At 37.2% G+C, this 19385-nt stretch overlaps 1 protein-coding gene across 14 annotated transcripts in view; it reads right to left on the bottom strand.

The window, feature by feature from the left end:
• MYO9A (myosin IXA) overlaps positions 1-19385 on the bottom strand; it is a 384919-nt gene that overhangs the window by 124010 nt on the left and 241524 nt on the right. For all 14 annotated transcript variants that reach the window (XM_045587331.1, XM_045587314.1, XM_045587304.1 and 11 more), the window contains 4 exons: positions 11587-11730; positions 10196-10235; positions 3125-3247; positions 2778-2858 (listed from right to left, as the gene is read on the bottom strand). In XM_045587331.1, coding sequence (XP_045443287.1) covers positions 2778-2858; positions 3125-3247; positions 10196-10235; positions 11587-11730 — 388 coding nt within the window. The remainder of the gene's footprint in view (positions 1-2777; positions 2859-3124; positions 3248-10195; positions 10236-11586; positions 11731-19385) is intronic.

Genomic DNA, 19385 nt, shown 5'->3' with positions numbered 1-19385 from the left:
GAACTAAGTTGAAGCTTGTCTGGTTACGATATAGTGAAGTGACAGGACAATCTTACTTCCCTAGTAGGTAGCTTCAAAAAAGTTCTGACTGCCTGACCCTAGGGAATATGAGAAACCAGGTTTCCAGACTTCTCTAGCTATAGTTCAAAAGGAATGTAGTTACCCACAGAGAAGGCCACCTAGGAGTCAATATAAAATAAATAACGAACTAACCTACTTACATATGATCAAGAGTGTCTGTATTATTGTTTTTAATTAGGATTTTATACATAATCTCACTCAGAAACTACCTGTCCTACTTTACCAGTTGCCTTGGATAATTGAGAGGTGACAAGATTAAGAGTAGTTTATTTCCTTAAATACTTTCGCTGATAATACTGGTATGACACACTGAAAAACAACTGATTTCATTGTAAAGGCAATGATAGGGAAGAAGCTAATAGTCACAATGCCCTTAAACTCTTAGGTATCTCTGTAGACACATTTTCGGACATTCAAAACAATATGGATTTGGAGCTTCTGATATTTCTCCCTATGCATTCTAAATATTTTCAATAATTCCCTAAAGCAATCCCAAACATTTTCCTTCAGACAGATGGGGCATACCAGCTGTCAAGGAAAAAAAGTCAATGGGCAACTTATGTTAAATAGTAATAATAACAGTTGACACTTATTTAGTATTTATTTTATACCCTGAAATACTTCATTAATTGAATTCTTTGTATAGTGTGAAAGAAAAGAGCCACGTGCTAACCTGACAAGCTCAGGGAAGGCCTGCATGGCAGTCTTACAAACCCAGAGACCAAAGATAACCACAAAAGATGGTTTGAAAATTAAATATCTAACAGGTTATAGTAGTCATGTCCCAGATATTTCACCTGACAAAGATCAACTTTGATCTTTTACTGAGCCCCTCTGCCTTCCAGCATCTGAGATAACATATCTGTGAGATGTCTGGGTAACTTGTAACTTTCTTTTTACCCCAGATCCCTCAGGGCACAACAAATGGCCTCGAGACATTTCTCATTGTTATTGTTATCAAGTTCATTGTCAACTGTTAATTACGTTAGAGTATCCTGTACCCATCTCTGTAAAAGAAGCTCATGTCCATCATTTAACCTTTTACCCTATCCCAGAGGTCTGGGTCGTCGTGGGGGGGAGGGGGGGAAAGGGCCCACTTCGCTTTGTCCCACCTCCCTAATCTATCACCAATGAATTTCATGTAACTAATCTACCTCTCTTTCCTTTGATTGCAATGTATAAATATAGAAATGTAACCCGCCATTCTCCGGAGCATTATCTCAATCTGTTGAGGTTCCCCCAGCATATGTTGACAGTAAGGCTCAAATAAACTCACAAAAAAATTCTTTACAGGTTTCAATGGTTTTTTCGTTAACAATAGCAAGGTCTCATTTAATAACAGGGACTCAAATTTCTATTTAACTATAAATAAAATGGTTTCTTTCTTAGTCACTACAAGATAATAACAACATTTACTAACCACTTAGTATGAACTGGGAACACTCTTCAGTATATTACCAGTATTAACTCACATATACTCACTGAAATATAGTGGCAACCATACTTTGGTAAAAACTGCTGTTTGAATTTTAACCCTGCTAAATCTGGCTTTTGCATCTGATTAAAACACTGGGTACTTACCTCAGCTTCCAGGTGGAGACCTGGAGGCTAAAGCAATTTTCCCTTGCCTTGAGACCAGGACTACAGGAGATTAATTCCCATTACTCAGTAGCTTCAGGGATAGAAACTGTAGATAACCTTTAGAGACTAACAGTTGAACTCTATTGCAAGATGGGGCCATATTCCAATGTCCAGCAGGATGTGACTGGGAACCCAGTCTTTAGAATTTAGTCTTTAGGATTTAGAATTTAGAACAAAGGAAAATTCCTGTGGTTTGAACATTTAAAAGGGACTGCCTACCCCTGAAACAGTGCTGTCCTGTGAGACCACCTGCGTGTGATGCTCTCACAGCTGTCCTGGCCAGTTATTTCAATAAATCCTTGCCTGCTTTTTTAATTAATCATCAGCCTCCGGTGGTCTTATTTTGAATCCAGATTCTGACCCCACAACACTCACAAAACACTATGAGGTCTTATAAATACAATATATTCTTACATGGCTGAAAATATTTAAACCACAGAAAGATTAACTTGTCTAAGGTTACAAAGCTTGTAAATAACTAAGTTAGAGACTGCTTCCTAAGAATTAAGAAAGCTGAACATAATTCCTACACAGTTTAGCTGTTCAGGCTGGGAGCTACTTTTTCCTATGATGAACATAAAGAAAGATGATAAATGTTTACACTTTTTCGATATATTCTGCTAAGCCCTAATTAGGAGGCCTGTCATAGAAAACAGAAAGGAATAAAAAACGCCCATATCTTCCCTATTTTATAAAGATAAGAATCTCTAAACATGAAAAATGCCTAGCAAGTTCTTTAAGAGTGAGAATGTATATCCAAACATGAGGGATTAATCTCCAGGTAATAAAAATTGTATGAAACTCTTTCTCATTATGGAATTTCAAGAGACATTTGCTTCTTAAAATTCTTGTATCTATTAAATCAATACCATATAAACACCTTACAGGCAAGTAGGCATAAAGACAAGAAAAATATCCACAGAAACTATAGAACACTGTTTTCCTTAAAAAATATTATAGATAACTCTTTCTATCCACTTGCTCTCCTAAGAAAGAATTTAAACTTGATTTGAAGTAAGCTGAGTGAGAATTTCTCATGCATAGGACATTTTTACCTTTTCTGCATTAGAGCGAATGCATTTTACAAAATATGGTTCTGCTTGACCAAGTGTCTCCATCAGCTTGTTTAATGAGGCCTGCGATGCAAAGCAATAATAATATGAGAATTTTCTTCCATTCCACATTGGCAACAATTTATAATTATAAACAATGATGTTGTTAAAATATGCAAAAATGAGTGGTATACAAAAAATAGGTTTATTTCTGAAAAGTCAAATGACCATTACAGCATGGCTTTAGTCACATGAATCATATCCCATTCAGGTTATCTTGCAATCATTTTTTGACCTTTCAGTATCAATCTAAAGGAAACAGATTCCTCTTTGTTAAAATAGAAACTAACCTGAAACTGAGCACTGATGCTGAGAGGTTTCTTTTTCTTGTGCAAATGAAGAAGGGACTTGGTAATGCGATCCTGCAAAGTCAGTCTTGTCAGGTGCTTTAAAGAATTTACCTCTAGCAAGTTCTAAAAAGAAGGGGGGTGGGGGAGATAAAATTCTTCATATAAATTAATCTAAGAATAGGGAATACAAAATTGTAAGCCAGTTTTCATCATTTCCTATGTATAATGCCTATGGTGAATATGGGAGACTGATATTCAACATCCATCTTATCATTCTCTTACTTTCCTGCAGAAGCTTTTCAGCTAACAAGAAAACTACTTTTCCCAAATTTTCTTGCATCTCAGGTTCTGTAAGTGATTTAAGTTCATCAATTGAATACATGAAAGCTGGGAAGGTATAATGAGTCAGAGGCTTTGGCTAGTAGCTTCTGTTTCTGCCTGCAAGCGTGTACAGAATAAATTGCTTCAGTTTTCTGTCCAGGTATTACTTTTTTGAGTGCTGAGAGGCAGAGTGTATTGTCATTACAATGCTAATAAAGGCACTTGAGCCCTGGAGCCAATAGTTTTAGCAGCTTCTCCAGCAGCTACAACTTCCTGATTGCAGGTCAGGTCAGTTCTGCACTGTTATTATTATTATTTTTTTTTAAATATATTTTATTGATTTTTTTTACAGAGAGGGGAGAGATATAGAGAGCTAGAAACATCGATGAGAGAGTAACATCGACCAGCTGCCTCTTGTACACTTGCTACCGGGGATGTGCCCGCAACCAAGGTACATGCCCTTGACCGGAATCGAACCCGGAACCCTTCAGTCCACAGACCGACGCTCTACCACTGAGCCAAACCAGTTTCGGCTGCACTGTTATTTTAATGCTCTGAAACTAAGACTTCTAATGCTTTCTAAGTGCCTCTCTGAATTAAGTACCTTTCTACATAAAAATATCTACAATAATTACTGTTATCTGCAACTGAATCCTAACTCACAAATTAAATTCAATCCCAAGGCTATGCCATGAACACAGAAAAGAGAAAGTCCCTATTGTGAGAATAAACAAGTCATCTTTTCTGTCAAAGAACAGTTTAGACAGCCGCCATTTTGGGGTGAACACCTTGTATATGGCAGTGATTTTGTTCATGAAAAGAATATATCTATACAGATGTGCAACTAATAATGTTACTGAAAAGTAAAAGTTTTATTGTATGTAAAGTACAATATTGAGTTAAAAAGGCATGACAACTTTAAGTCTAAAAAGTATTAATTTTGCCCTGGCTGGTGTGACTCAGCTGATTGGACGTTGTCTCATGCACCAAAAGATTGCTGGTTCAATTCCCAGTCAGGACACATGCCAGGTTGCAGGCTCGATCCCCAGCTGGGAGTGTGTAGGAGGCAGTGGATCATCATTGATGTTCCACTCTCATTAACATTTCTCTCTCCCTTTCCCTCTCACTGCCATATACAAGGTGTTCAAACCCCCCCCCCCAAAAAAAATATACACACTTTGACAGCTGATAACTCAATTGATCTTTCTTTTCAGATTTAACCCATTGGAATTAATAATTATTCAAAGAGTGTAAACATTTGAGCATTGTTCCTTAGCAAGTGGAGGCCAGACTTCTGATAGATCCTCCCTTCCCTCAGTTGTTGGACAGACATAAACCGCACCTCTGGCCAGATATTCCTGAGCTCTGAACCACCAATTAGCCCCCATTCCTAAGTCCCTAGGTCCCTAATCAATCAGCGTGTGCCGTGTGCCGAGTGCCCTAAGCCCCACTCTATCTTTAAAGGTGCTTGTGAGCCCCTCGCTCGCTCTCTTCCGCTATTCTCCGTGGAAGCAGCCGGCAGGGGTACCCTTCCCTCCAATAAAGCCTGTGTCCTGCCATCCCGGTCTCCAATCTACCTTCTCTATTTAATCTATCAACTTCTACCCATAAAATCACCATGCTCAGATCAATAAAAAAATATTCAGATTACTACAGATCAGGCTCTGTTCTAAGTGTTTGGAATACAGTATATTTAAGTACAAGGAAATAGGCTACAAGGGCATTATAAGATAAATGATAACTTGAGGATTATTAAGATTTATAAAGAAGATAAAACAGGACAAGTGAAAAATGGGGAGACAAGGCAAAACAGAACAAGGTGGAAGGCAAGAGACTAAGGGGACAAAAGAGAGATTAATCCAGTTAAGTGACAGCTGCAATAATAGCCCAGTATGATGTGACAGAAACTAACAAACTAGAATGTGGAACAGAGATCTAGTGGGAAAAATATATAGAGTTAATTTATTTCTTAGATGTTCCATTCATTATTACTTTATTCATTTCTTAATTCCATTTTTATTATTTGATTTATTCAGCTTTTTTTTAATATATATTTTTTATTGATTTTTTTACAAAGAGGAAGAAAGAGGGACAGAGAGTTAGAAACATCAATGAGAGAAACATCAATCAGCTGCCTCTTGCACACCCCCCACTGGGGATGTGTCTGCAACCACAGTACATGCCCTTGACTGGAATCGAACCTGGGACCTTTCAGTCCGCAGGCCGACGCTCTATCCACTGAGCCAAACTGGTCTCGGCTTGATTTATTCAGCTTAATCAGTTCTTTAAAAAAAAAACAACAACTATTATTTACTGCTTACTGTGCAAGGTGTTGTAAAAACAAACATAAAAAAGATATTGCTGAGACATTATTTGCAATTGCCAAGATATGAAAGCAATCCAAATGCCCATCCACAGACAAATGGATACGAAAGAACTGGTTCATACATATATACAATGGAATATTACTCAGCCATAAGAAATAAATAAATCTTGTCATTTGTGACAACTTGGATATACCTGGAGGGTATTATACTAAGTGAAATAAGTCAGACAGAGAAAGACAAATATGATATATTTCATTTATATGTAGAATTTAAGAAAACCAAAACAAAATAAAATAAACGAAACAAACAAACTCTAAAACATTCTAATGGTTGCCAAAAGATGGGTGGAGGAAAAGATGAAACAAATAAGGGATTAAGATATGTAAATTACCAGTTATAATTACAGTCACAGGGATTTAAAGTATAGCATAGGGAATAGCATCAGTAATATTGTAATAACTATGAATGATGCCAGACGGGTATTAGACTTATTAGGATAATCACTTTGTAAGGTATATAAATGTCTAATCACTGTGTTGTATAGCTGAAACTAAGGTAATACTGTAAGTCAACTGTAATTATAATTAAATTTCTAATTTAAAAAAAGAAGATACTGCTCATGTATCTTCTAAGATACTAAGACTAACTTCATGTCTTGAGCCTGAGTGACTAAAAATTTAGTAAGGAAATGACATACTAAAATCACTCTGGGCATCAAGAAAGAAAGATGAGCAGGAATATACAACAAAGTAGAAATGTTCAACAGGGCAACTGACAGTGAAAAATTGGAAACTTAAAGTGAGGTCATGTTAGAAAAGTAGATTTAACAGAAGTGACAGTTTCAAGTATGAGCAGAAATAAATTTTAGGGAAAAGGGAAAGTACTATCTGTAATAATCATTGAGAACAAAAACTATAGTGAATCTGATGAGGAGGCAGAACTGACAGCCACCTTCTGGGGGCCACAATAACTCACTAAGTAGACTCCAATAATCTGTACAAGCACCCCCTTCATCATGGAGAACCTAATCTGCTATAGCTTCCAAATACAGCATGGAGTTCCTTGCTTCCAGAAAATGCATTCATCAGGACTTGGCTGCTCAAAACATTCTTGTAGTTAATGACAACATTGTGAAGACCTGTGACATTGGTTTGGCCAGAGATATCTATAAAGACCCTGACTATATCTGGAATAGAGATGCAAGACTCTGAAGTGGATGGCACCTAAAGCCATTTTTTACAAGGTTTATATTACCCAGAGTGATGTGCGGTTGTTTGACATCTTGATGTGGGAAATATTTTCTCTGGACTGTAGTCATACCCTCTGACTTAACTTGTGTCCACTGGTGGAACAACATCCCAGCCAAGACCCCAGTACCAGCCAGGTCTGGGACCACCTCCTGAGGCTAGAGACATGCAAAGCTGCATAAAAGGCTTGAATCTGAAAGCAGCTCAGCCTCCCCAGCTGAATATCCAGGAGCCTGAGAGATGGGGACCTGAGCTGGGCTGCAGGTGCCTGTTTCCTGACCTCTCTTCCTGCCCACCCAATCAGGAAGCCTTAAAGATAGTCAAGTAAGAAGCTTGTCCAATTGGAAGATCAGAAAACAGCTATTGTTGAGGTTAATTTGAAACCATTCATTTAATCATATATGAGTAATACCCACCTCATAGGGTGTTGTGAGAATTAAAGATGAAAAAGGAGACAAAAAAAAAGAAAGTATTATCAAAAGATACCAAGTAGAAATAAATTCTAAGAGAGAAAAGGGAAAGTACAATAAAAAGAGAACTATACAAATGAATAAGAGACAAATGAAAAAAATGCTCAAAGTCACTAAATCAGAGAAATACAAATTAAAACCATAGTGAGATATCACCTCACACCTATTAGAATGGCTATCATAAAAAAAATCAACAAATAATAAGTGCTGGTAAGAAGAAAAGGGAACACTAGTTCACTGCTGGTGGGAATGCAGATTGGCGCAACTACTGTGGAAAACAGTATGAAGTTTCTGCAAACAATTAAAAATGAAACTTCTGTTTGATGCAGTGACCCCACTTCTGGGAATATATCCTAAAGACCTCAAAACACCAATTAGAACAAAAATATGTATCCCTATGTTCACAATAGTGTTATTTACAATAGCTAAGATTTGGAAACAGCTCAAGTGCCCATCAGCAGATGAACAGATAAAAAAGCTGTGGGACATTTACATTATGGAATATTATGCAACTGTAAAAAAGAGGGAGCTCTTGCCCTTTGGGGCAGGATGGATAGACCTAGAAAATATTATGCTAAGTGAAATAAGTCAAACTGAGAAAGACAAATATCACATGATCTCACTTATTTGTAGAACCTAATGAATAAAATGAATTGACCAACAAAATAAAACCCAAAGCAGAGACTAATGCAAGCCAGGCCGAGGGACCCCACCAGTGCACAATCGGGGCCAGGGAGGGACACGAGAGGTTGGCCACCTGGGGAGGGACTGCAGGAGGGCTCCAGGGCGTATCCAGCCCATCTCTCTCAGTCCAGATCTGCTGGACTCCAGTAGCAAGACTATCTGACCCTGGTGGTCAGTGCATGTCATAGCGAGTGGTTGAGTGGCATTAGCATATCATTAGCACATTACTCTGATTGGTTGAACAAACAACTGGATGACTGGACACTTAGCATATTAGGCTTTTATTATATCAGACTAGAGGCCCAGTGCATTAAATTCGTGCAAGGTGGGGGGGGGGGAGTTCTCAGCCCAGCCTGCACCCTCTCCAATCTGGTACCCCTTGGGGGATGTCCGACTTTCCATCTGGGACTGCTGGCTCCTAACCACTCATCTGACTGCTTGCCTGATCACCCCTAACCCCTCTACCTGCCTGCCTGATCACCCCTAACCCCTCTACTTGTCTGCCTGATCAAGTAGAGGGGTTAGGGGTGATCCCGCCTGCCTGTCAGCCTGATTGCCCCTAACTTCCCCCCTGCCAGCTTGATTGCTCCTACCTTTCTCCCCTGCCTGCCTGATCACCCCTACCTTGGCCCCTGCCAGCCTGATTGCCTCTACCTTGCCCCCTCGCTAGCCTGATTGTCCCTAACCTCTGCTTTGGCCCCCAGCCTAAGCTGCAGTCTGGCCTCCCTGTGCTGGAGGCAACCTGGCAGATCAGGGGAAGGCACTGTCCCCATCACCCCACTGCTGCTGCCACTGGTGGCCACCATGGCTGCCTGAGCTTTGGGCCTCGCAGCCGAGTACGGCTGCCTGAGCCTCCAGCTGGCCCTGGGCAGCAGTAGCTGCCATTCACTGCCTGAGTCTCAGGCAGCCGCTGCGGCTTTGTCTGAAAGGATGTTTGGATGTTCATTTGGAAGATGTCTACTCTAATTAGCATATTATTCTTTTATTAGTATAGGTATGCATAGCCCATGGATATGGCCAATAGGGTGATGGATACGTGGGATAAAGGGGAGGGCTTGGGGAGGGATAAATGGGAGATATTTATAATACTATCAACAAGAAAAATATATTTAAAAAAGAGAACTATATTAACAGAGGGCTAAGGACTTTTGAAAGTTACATTTTAAAAATATCTGCTGATGTTTAACTGTTTGGGATTGTAGTAAAAATAAAGCATTCTAAAACCTACCAATCTCAATAAAATGAAAGGTGCCTTGAATACAAGTGACGGAATCTTATTTCTACTAGCAATAAAAGTTGTACAAATACATGCAAAAATGCTTCATATAGCAAGATATGAAAGAGGCTACAGGATTTCACCAAAGCCCCAATCCTGCCCACTATTTTTTATATGGTTTATATGGTTGAAAAAATTGAAATAATATTTAAGGGCATGTGAAAATTATGTGAAATTGAAACTTCAGTGTCCATAAATAAAGTTTTATTGGAATATAGTCATACTCATTCAATTACAAATTGCCTATAGCTGCATTTGTGCTACAATAGCAGAGCTATGTAGTTAGAACAGAGACGACAGTTCTGTAAGGCTATATGAACCTTTACAGAAAAACTTAACTAACTAATGCTAATGATAATAAGGAATTAGGCAAGGTCTAATTAGAAATTATTTAAAAATCAAGTAAAATTCAGAATTTGATATCAACCTGGCTCAAGAAGAAATAAAAAGATCTCATGTAAAGAGGCAATTACTCAATAAAAATTTGCATTTTATTCAGAGATTTTTCAAATACTAGGAAAAAAAGATATAGCACAAATAAATACCTACCTAAATAAACAAGGTTGGCCATTTTATAACATCCAATCTTACTTCTAACATGGATTTAACTGAATGCACATAGTCCCTATTTTGTGTATAAATAAGGTATCTCTTGTCTTTGATTTCTAATGATTGTTTGCATGAATAATAAAAATATAATTATGAAATAGGAAACCACAGGGAAGAAGAATTTTCATAATACCAACCTTGGGAAGGCCAGGCTTGAATTTGAAGTTTCTGTTTCTCCTAAAGAGATAAATCACACACAGAAAAAACAAAACAAAACAAAACAAAACAAACAAACAAAAAAAAAAACTATTGTAAAGATGAATGATTTCAAGGTCTCTATTGAAACAACAGGTTATATACCCATTTCTAAGACACAGATCATTTATATGAAAATGCTGTCTGATTCTACTAAGCATGCACTTTTAGAAAGGAAGGATAGGAAAAAGAGAACAAGGAAAGAGATGCCTGCTCTGTAACATATAAACAGACTTATGCCTGATGATTAATAACATAATGTTGTATATTTAAAGCTAAACTTTCATTTTCTTTTGGATGTTAATAGGTCTCTAATTTCTTATGACTACAGAAGTTTTTTTTCTGTCACTTTAAAGTTTAAATAGATGCTTATATTTTAATGATTTTTTTAAATGTACTTTTCACTAAAACTTAAAAATTCTCTCTTTTTTTTTTCCTTATTCATAACTCAAAAACATACTTACATTAAGACCATTATTTTTTATGGCCACAGAAAGATAATAAAAGCTAATACTGATTAACGTGGGTTGGGGAGTCAGAAAGACCTGGGCTTGAATCTAAGCTCTTTCACCTACTAAGGTATGATATTAACCTCTCTAAACCTTGGTTTCATTACATGACAATGTAAAATACCACCAACCTCTTAGAGTTATTGTGAGAGTTAAATTAGTTAACTCATAATTCTGGATTATAGCAAGATTTACATAAATTGAAATATGACACTGTAAAACAATAATTTAGGGATTAAGGAATCCAATTTAGTCACACCTCCAGCTATTCAAAACTATGCTTTGGAAGTATCTGGAATATGTTGATACAAGTAGCTAACAACTTTTAACTGGTCTACCATGCATGGGGTATCTACACCAATTCTAGAAGTTTATTATCAGGTTATGAGGAATGGCAGGCTTGGATAAGTTTTAAGTATCTGTCATTCTATGTGCTACCATTCACCATTTCATAGAGAATTTTCCTGCCCAATCTGTTAGGACTGCCAGAATTGAAGGACAATTGCTGTTAAAGATCAGGAATCCTAAAAAGGGCTAATAATATTTTCTCTTTCTGGATGTAAGGTCCATCAAAGAGCAATAAAGAATCATCTCTATAATGAGTATATATTCAACCATAATTCTCCAGGTAAGATGAAAACAAATAAACAAAAACATACTAGCTTAATAATGCATAAGATTCAGAGCTTTAAAAGTTGAGTATTTTTTAATCTTGCTTTAACTCAAAATTCTACTCCAGATAATATCTCCATCACTTTCTCTTTTTTCACCCATGATTTTAAACCTGTCACATAAAGCAATCCACATTATTGATTAATACTAACGTGAGAATGCCATGGGCTCTTTCCAATAGCTTGCTGCTAGCAGAGTTAGCGAATATCCCATCTTTGTCAAGCAAGGAGGTGTTACTTGATAGTCTGCTCTGGTGAATCTCAGTTCTGCCATTCCAGGCCATATCAAATGTATCACTGTAAAAATTAAGTATAGTACAATTTGCTTTAGTTAATTGAGACATCTCTAACACTCTAAACTGCTTTAAAAAGTAAAATGAAACTTTAAACTCTAAAGTTTCAATTTAGAAAAAATGCTAAACCAGCAGAAGTGTTATTTTTCTAATCAGAGAGATTATCAATCAATTTAAACTAATCTTTTATTCATTCAAAACAAAATTTTTCTATGGATTCTAGCACATTTGCATGCAAGTGTGCATGTAGATGACCACATCATATAGCTGTCTTTAAATATATTGTAACCATTTAACAATCAGTATATAATATCATATATTTGTTAGATTTGTCTTTGTTAGATTTTAGAACTTCCAAATGCTACTAAAAAAAAATTCCAATTTTAATAGGCCATCCCATTGTGGAATATTTCATTTCCTCCTGGGAGGTCTCACCATTACACACATGTCCACTAGGGCTGAGCACTATTCTAGGCACTGAAGATATAAGAATGAACAAAACAGGTAAAATTATCAGTGATTACAATAAAAAGGGTTTACAGGGGGCTTTCCAGGTAGACAGCAACTTGCATTCATATTTGAATTCTTCCAGAAATCCATAAAAGCATTAAGAACTTTTAAAGGAATAAACACTTAAGAGAATATACTAATATATAACCCCAACACATTTTTGAAATATGAAAAGCAGATGTAGAGAGTAAATAGCTTTTTCAGTACTAAACCTTAAATTGGCTGTGGGGAAAGTTAAGAAACATCTCTATTTATTCTGCAAGACTCACCTAAGGCTCTGAAACTAGAAGTAGCAAGTACCAAGTACCTCTGGAAGTGGTGAAAATGTAGGTTAAAAATGGGAGCAATAGTTAAAAGTCAGGTTAAGAAGCACTTAAAACTCCATGAAGCCAAATGATCATCCCTCACTTACATAAGCAAGAGGATGAAAGAGGAAGCCATGCACAATGGAGGGTGAGTATGTTAAAAAGAAGTCAAAGGAAATACTGAAAACAGAGGTCTCAGTTTGTTACCCAGCTAGCTCCAGAATGCTGGCATCTGGGCTTCAGTTGACTCCTCAACAACACAAATTTGAACTGCACAGGTCCACACATTTTTTTCAATAAATACTATAAATGTATTTTTTTCTTAATAACATTTGTTTTTCTCTAGCTTATTTTCTTGTAAGAATAGTCATAATATGTGTAACATATAAAAGTTTTTAGAAAAAAAAGTTATATGTGTAATTTTTACTGCACAGGAGGGTCGGTGCCCCTTACTCCTGTGTTGTTCAAGGGTCAACTGTATATTCTCCAGGCAGAAAATTAGAAAAAACTTTTGTGTGAAATCTGATTATGCCAAGAGAAAAGACCCAAAGATACCAATAAGTTCCAGAGACTTATCAGAAATTCCAACTAGCATTTCGATATCTCAATCTTAAATATGAACAGTTGACCACGGCTCACTAGACATCTGAAGGAAGTCCCTAGCATGAAACATAGAGATCAAAATAATCATGACACAAATAACTTGAAGGACAAAGGCTAGACAGGGAAAAGAAAAAAATTTTAAATCTATTATTCTCTTTAGAGAGTAGAGAGAAAATATTCCATGTATGAAATAAGAACAAGATGCTATAAAAAGTTAAGCATAGAAAAGATAAAATTAGTAACAAAAAACGTATGAAAATTAAAATATGATACTGATGAAAATACAGAATATACCTTCACACATTCAAATATATTTATTGAGCACCAACTAGTGTCAATTATTTTTCTAGCAGTGGGTATATTCAATTAACATACTAAAAGTTCTACCTTATGAGGATTAAATTCAGGTAAAAAGAGACAAATAATAAACACATGACAAAATATATTGTACGCCCTCAGCCTCCCAGCTGTCCAGGGCTGGCCCAAGGTGCAAGCAAGCCTCAGATGACGGCTGCCCAGCTGACACCAGAGAGCAGGCAAGCTACCGATGGCAGCTGCCCAGCCCCCCAGGGCTGTCCAAAGCTCAGGTAACCAGGGCCAGCCAAGGCTTGTGCTGCCAGCAGTGGTGGCAGCAGAGGTGAAATGGAGGCATTGCCTTCTCCTGATCACCAGGTCATCTGCTGCCCCTGAGGGCTCCTGGACTGTGAGAGGGGGCAGGCCAGGCTGAGGAAAACCCCTCCAGAGCATGAATTTTCATGCACCGGGTCTCTAATATAAAAGGTATATGTAACATGGCCTCCAATTTTATCTCCTATCACTTTTCCCCAGCTTACTCTATCTCAGCCTTACTGATAATATTCACCAAATTGATCTACAGATTCAACATAACCCTATCAAAACCCCAGCTGCCTTTTTTTAAGAAACTGACAAGCTGATTCTAAAATGCATATGGAAATGAAAAGAATCCCAAAATAGCCAGAACGATGTTCACAAAATACACCAAAGCTGGAAGAATTATACTTCCTAATGTGTGTAAGCACATACAAAGTGGCAGTAATCAAAACAACATGGTACTGGCATAAGGAAAGATCAGTGGAAGAGAATTGAGAACCTAGAAATAAATGCTATCAGTTATGGTCAATTGAGTTTTGAAAAGATGTCAATAATTTAATGGGGGAAGAACAGTATTTTCTTTTCTTAAATATGTTTTTATTTATTTCAGAGAGATAGAGAGACAGAGAAGGAAACAGAGAGAGGGAGGGAGAAGGAGGGAGGGAGGGAGGGAGGGAGGGAGGGAGGGAGGGAGGGAGGGAGGGAGGGAGAGAGAGAGAGAGAGAGAGAGAGAGAGAGAGAGAGAGAGAGAGAGAGAATGAGAGAAAATCATCAATCAGCTGCCTCCTGCATGACCCCTACTAGAGATCAAAGCTACAACCTGGGCATGTGCACTGACCAGGAATTCAACCATGGACCTTCTGGTTCATTGGTCAATGCTCAACTACTGAACCACAGCAGCAAGGCAGAACAGTATTTTCAACAAGTGGTGTTGAAATAACTTGATCTTCACAAGCAAAAGAATGAAGCTGGACTTCTATCTTATAACAGATACAAAAAATAAACTCAAAATGAAGCAGACATCTAAATTTATGAGTTAAAACTATAAAATTCTTAGGAAAAAACATAACCTTTGTGACATGGACTTAGATCACATGTGTCAAACACAAGGCCCGCGGGCCAAATCCGTCCCGCCAGGCCTTGCAATGTGGCCTGCACCGCGCTGTCATCACTGCACTCCGCTGCATTTCCATCACAATGACAGTTTATGACTGTTCAGTAAACCATTCGGCCCGCGATTTAGGCTGGATTTTAGATTTTGGCCCCTTCTCTGATTGAGTTCGACACCCTTAACTTAGATAATAATTTCTTAAATATGACAAAAAATATAGCCAAAAAGGCTGAAACCGGTTTGGCTCAGTGGTAGAGCATCGGTCTGCAGACTGAAAGGTCCCGGGTTCGATTCCAGTCAAGGGCATGTACATTGGTTGCGGGCACAGCCCCGGTAGTGGGTGTGCAAGAGGCAGCTGGTCGATGTTTCTCTCTCATCGACGTTTCTAGCTCTCTATCTCTCTCCCTTCCTCTCTGTAAAAAAATCAATAAAAATATATTTAAAAAAATATATATATATATAGCCAAAAAAAAGATGAATTAGACACCAAAATAAAAAACTTTTCTACTTCAAAACATCACCACAAAAAAGTGAAAGGACAACTAACTCTCAGACTGAGAGAAGATACTTTCAAATCATACATCTAATAAGGGAACTATATCTGGAATATATAAATAAGTCACTCAAAAATACTAAGAACACATTATTTAAAAATAGAAAAATTACTCAGAAATAAGAGCAATGAACTATTGATATATGTAACAAACTGACAGACTAAACACTGTGTTAGGAGAAAAAAGTTAACCTCAAAAAATTAAGAAGGTTAGTCTATATAACCACAAAATTTGCTATTTTGGCATAAGGATTATTTTTAGCTGAAAGGAACTGAGAATCAAAACATAACAGGGAGAGTTCTTTCTCTGCCTTCAAAAGCAAAGCATAAATTCCCCTTTGTGAAGATGTCCCTCTCTCCCTTACAAGGAAAAGCAACTCTTTTCATCAGAGACATAAAACAATGAGATTAATTTGCATAAACAAACCTTATGAAAATAACTTCCATTAATTTCCCCTTATATTTCCTAGTCATTTCCCCACTTTTAATCATTCCCTGAAGGCCAAATAATCTTTTCTTTGTTAACAGAATATAAGCCCCCAAGTATAACTGCTTCTAGATTTGCTTTTCTATAAATACTGATGCACATAAAATATTAATAAAAAATTATAAAACTCTATACATTAAATAAAACTGCAAAAAACTACAGATACACATATATGTATATTTTAAATGGTAAAAAAAACTGTAGTTCAGTTAATATGAATGTACTACTATAAATTTCCTGGGTTTGATAATGTATTACTATTATATAAGATGTCACTTAAGGGAAACTGAGTAAAGATTACATGAGACTCAATGAACTATTTTTTTCCCTTTGTACTATTTTTGAAATGTCCTGTTTTGAAAAAAAGGAACATAACCTTACAAATTATTATCCTATTTGTTCTTTATTTAAACTCTAGACAGTAGGTTCTTGGGTTATGTCGGAGATTCGTTCCTACGGTGCAACGGAGCAACGTTAACACAATTTTCACTGTAGGTCAGAACCCACCTACATAAGCACCTATGTCACTCACATGGAGCACATACAAAGTAATAATGAAGTGAAACAGTAAAATAAAGATAACAACTTCTGACCTTTACTTGTGGTAAATAAAGAATAAAAAACAAAGCATAGCACTAACTGGTTTGGCTCAGTGGATAGAGCATTGGCCTGCGAACTGAGGAGTACCAGGTTTGATTCCAGACAAGGCATGTACCTTGGTTGCTGGCACATCCCCAGTAGGGGATATGCAGGAGGCAGCTGATTGATGTTTCTCTCTCATCAAGGTTTCTAACTCTCTATCCTTCTCCCTTCCTCTCTGTAAAAAAAATCAATAAAAAATATATATATTTAAAAACATAAAGCACATATGTACATACATTGAAATGATGAAACATTTTTTTATAAATAAATGAGAGATGGCAACATAACCACAAAAATGTCGAGTCTGAAACCCGAGGACTGTCTTTATGCCAATTGACTGGTTGCTATGATGTGCACTGACCATCAGGGGGCAGATGCTCAACACAGGAGCTGCCCATTGGTGGTCAGTGCGCTCAGCCAAAAGCCAGGCTCATGGCTGGTGAGCACAACAGCACTAAGGATTTCCAACTGACGGCTATCAGTTGGACATCCCCCAGGGCTCCTGGACTGTGAGAAGGCTCAGGCTGGCCTGAGGGGGAACCACCCCCCCTGAGTGCAGGAATTTTGTGCACCAGGCCTTCAGTTTATTATAAAACTAACTTTTTTAAAGCACAATAACGATAAACATAAAATTCTGCAGAACAGTTACCTGTGGAATTTGAGAAAGGGAAATGACCACAAAGTAAAATAAAGGTGGATGCAGTAACATTAATAATGTTCTGGTTCTTATCTTGAGTAGAATTATTTTCTTGCTATGCTTCCTAATGTACATTGTTTTGTGTAGTCTCTTATATCAAATGCTACATTAATGTACAAAGACAATAAGAGCTTCCCGTAAAACAGGTACACTAAACACGTCATATATACCATTTAAAATCCTCAGTCTACTGCTGCTGCAAACAATACTATGATGGGTTACACACAGACATTTTATACGTTTTTAAAAAGATGCTATAATAGTACCAGGTTTCAGGCTCCTTTTATATGATGTAGGATTCTCCTCTGTACTTATATACATCTCTGTTGGATAAGATCTTACTCCTTTCTTCTCCAAGGCAAACAGATGGTCCCAGGACACAAATTATTCAACTTATCAACTGGTCCCACTGGGTTGAGTAACCAATAGTCAATTCATTAATGCATTCTTTTCTAGTTTTCCCCCCTATTAGTTCCAGTGTGTATTTTCCTTTTAGGCAGATTACACTGCCTGTGAAAAATCCAGAGAAGCCCAAGCTTTTTTTTCCTCTTTAATTTCAGGTGGATAGCCTAGTAGTTAGACAATCATATACTTCACAAAGTGTTCTCCTAATATTCCCAGTACCAATTTGGCACCATGCATAGTTATCACAATATTACTATGCTGTACTTTATGTCCCCGTGACTATTCTGGTAACTACCAATTTATACTTCTTAATCCCTTCCCATCACCTTTCCTCCCCTCCCCTCTGGCAATCAACAGTCTGTTCTCTATATCTATCTATCCATCTATCCATCTGTTTCTGTGTATTTTTTCATTTATATTGTTCTTTAAAATCACATGGTATTTGTCTTTCTCTGACTTATTTCACTCAGTAAAATACCCTCTAGGGCTATCCATGCTGTTGGTAAGATTTTATTATTTTTACAACTGAGTAGTATTTCATTGTGTATATGTACAACTTTTTTATCCACCCATCCATAGATGGGCACTTGGACCACTTTCGTATCTTCGCTATTATAAATAATGCTGCAATGAGCATAGGGGTGCATATATTCTTTCCAAATAGTGTTTTGGGTTTCTTAGGACATATTCCCAGAATTGGAATGCTGGGTCATAAGGCAGTTCCACTTTTAATTTTTTGAGGATATTCCATACTGTTTTCCATATTGTTTTCTGATAATTAGTGATGCTGAGCATCTTTTTCATGTCTGTTGGCCTTCTGTGTATCTTCTCATTAATTCATTCTTAATTGGGTTTCCTTTATTTATTTTCTTATTAAGGTATTATGTGTGTACATGTCTTACCATTGCCCCCACCACCATCCCAAACATGCCCTCACCACCCAATCTCTTGCGACCATTGATTAGTTTATATGTATGCATACAAGTCCTTCGATCGATCTCTTATCTCCCCCACCTCTTCCTAACCTTCCCACTGTTACTTGATAGTCTGTTTGATGCTTTACTGCCTCTGTATCTATCTTTTTGTTCATCAGTTTATAAACCGTTATAATCCACAAATAAGGAAGATCATGTGGTATTTTTCTTTCATTGCTTGGCTTATTTAATTTAGCATAATGTTCTTCAATTCCATCCAGGTTGCTGCAAATGGTAAGAATTCATTTTTTATGGCAGCATAGTATTCCATTGTGTAGATGTACCATGGTTTTCTGATCCAATTATCTGCTGACGGGCACCTAGGCTGTTTCCAAATCTTAGCTATTATATATTGTGCTGCTATGAACATAGGAGTGCATATATACTTTCTGATTGGTGTTTCTAGTTTCTAATATAATACATATTCCTAGGAGTGGGATTAGTAGGTCAAATGGGAGTTCCATTTTCAGTTTTTTGAGGAAACTCCATACTGTTCTCTACAGTGGCTGCACCAGTCTGCATTCCCACCAGCAGGGCATGAAACTTCCTTTTTTGCCACATCCTCATCAAAACTTATCGTTTACTGATTGGTTGATGATAGCCTTTCTGACAGTTGTGAAATGGTACCACATTGTTGTTTTGATTTGCATCTCTCGGATAATTAGTGACTTTGAGCATGTTTTCATTTGTCTCTTGGATTTCCTTTTGTCGTCTTTTTAAAAGATTCTATTTAAGTCCATTGTCCATTTTTTTATTGGAT

The sequence above is a fragment of the Pipistrellus kuhlii genome, unplaced genomic scaffold (assembly GCF_014108245.1).
Source record: "Pipistrellus kuhlii isolate mPipKuh1 unplaced genomic scaffold, mPipKuh1.p scaffold_m20_p_1, whole genome shotgun sequence".
NCBI classification, from domain to species: Eukaryota; Metazoa; Chordata; class Mammalia; order Chiroptera; family Vespertilionidae; genus Pipistrellus; species Pipistrellus kuhlii.
Note: the sequence above shows the minus strand (reverse complement) of the source record. Positions and strands in the feature narration are given on the sequence as shown.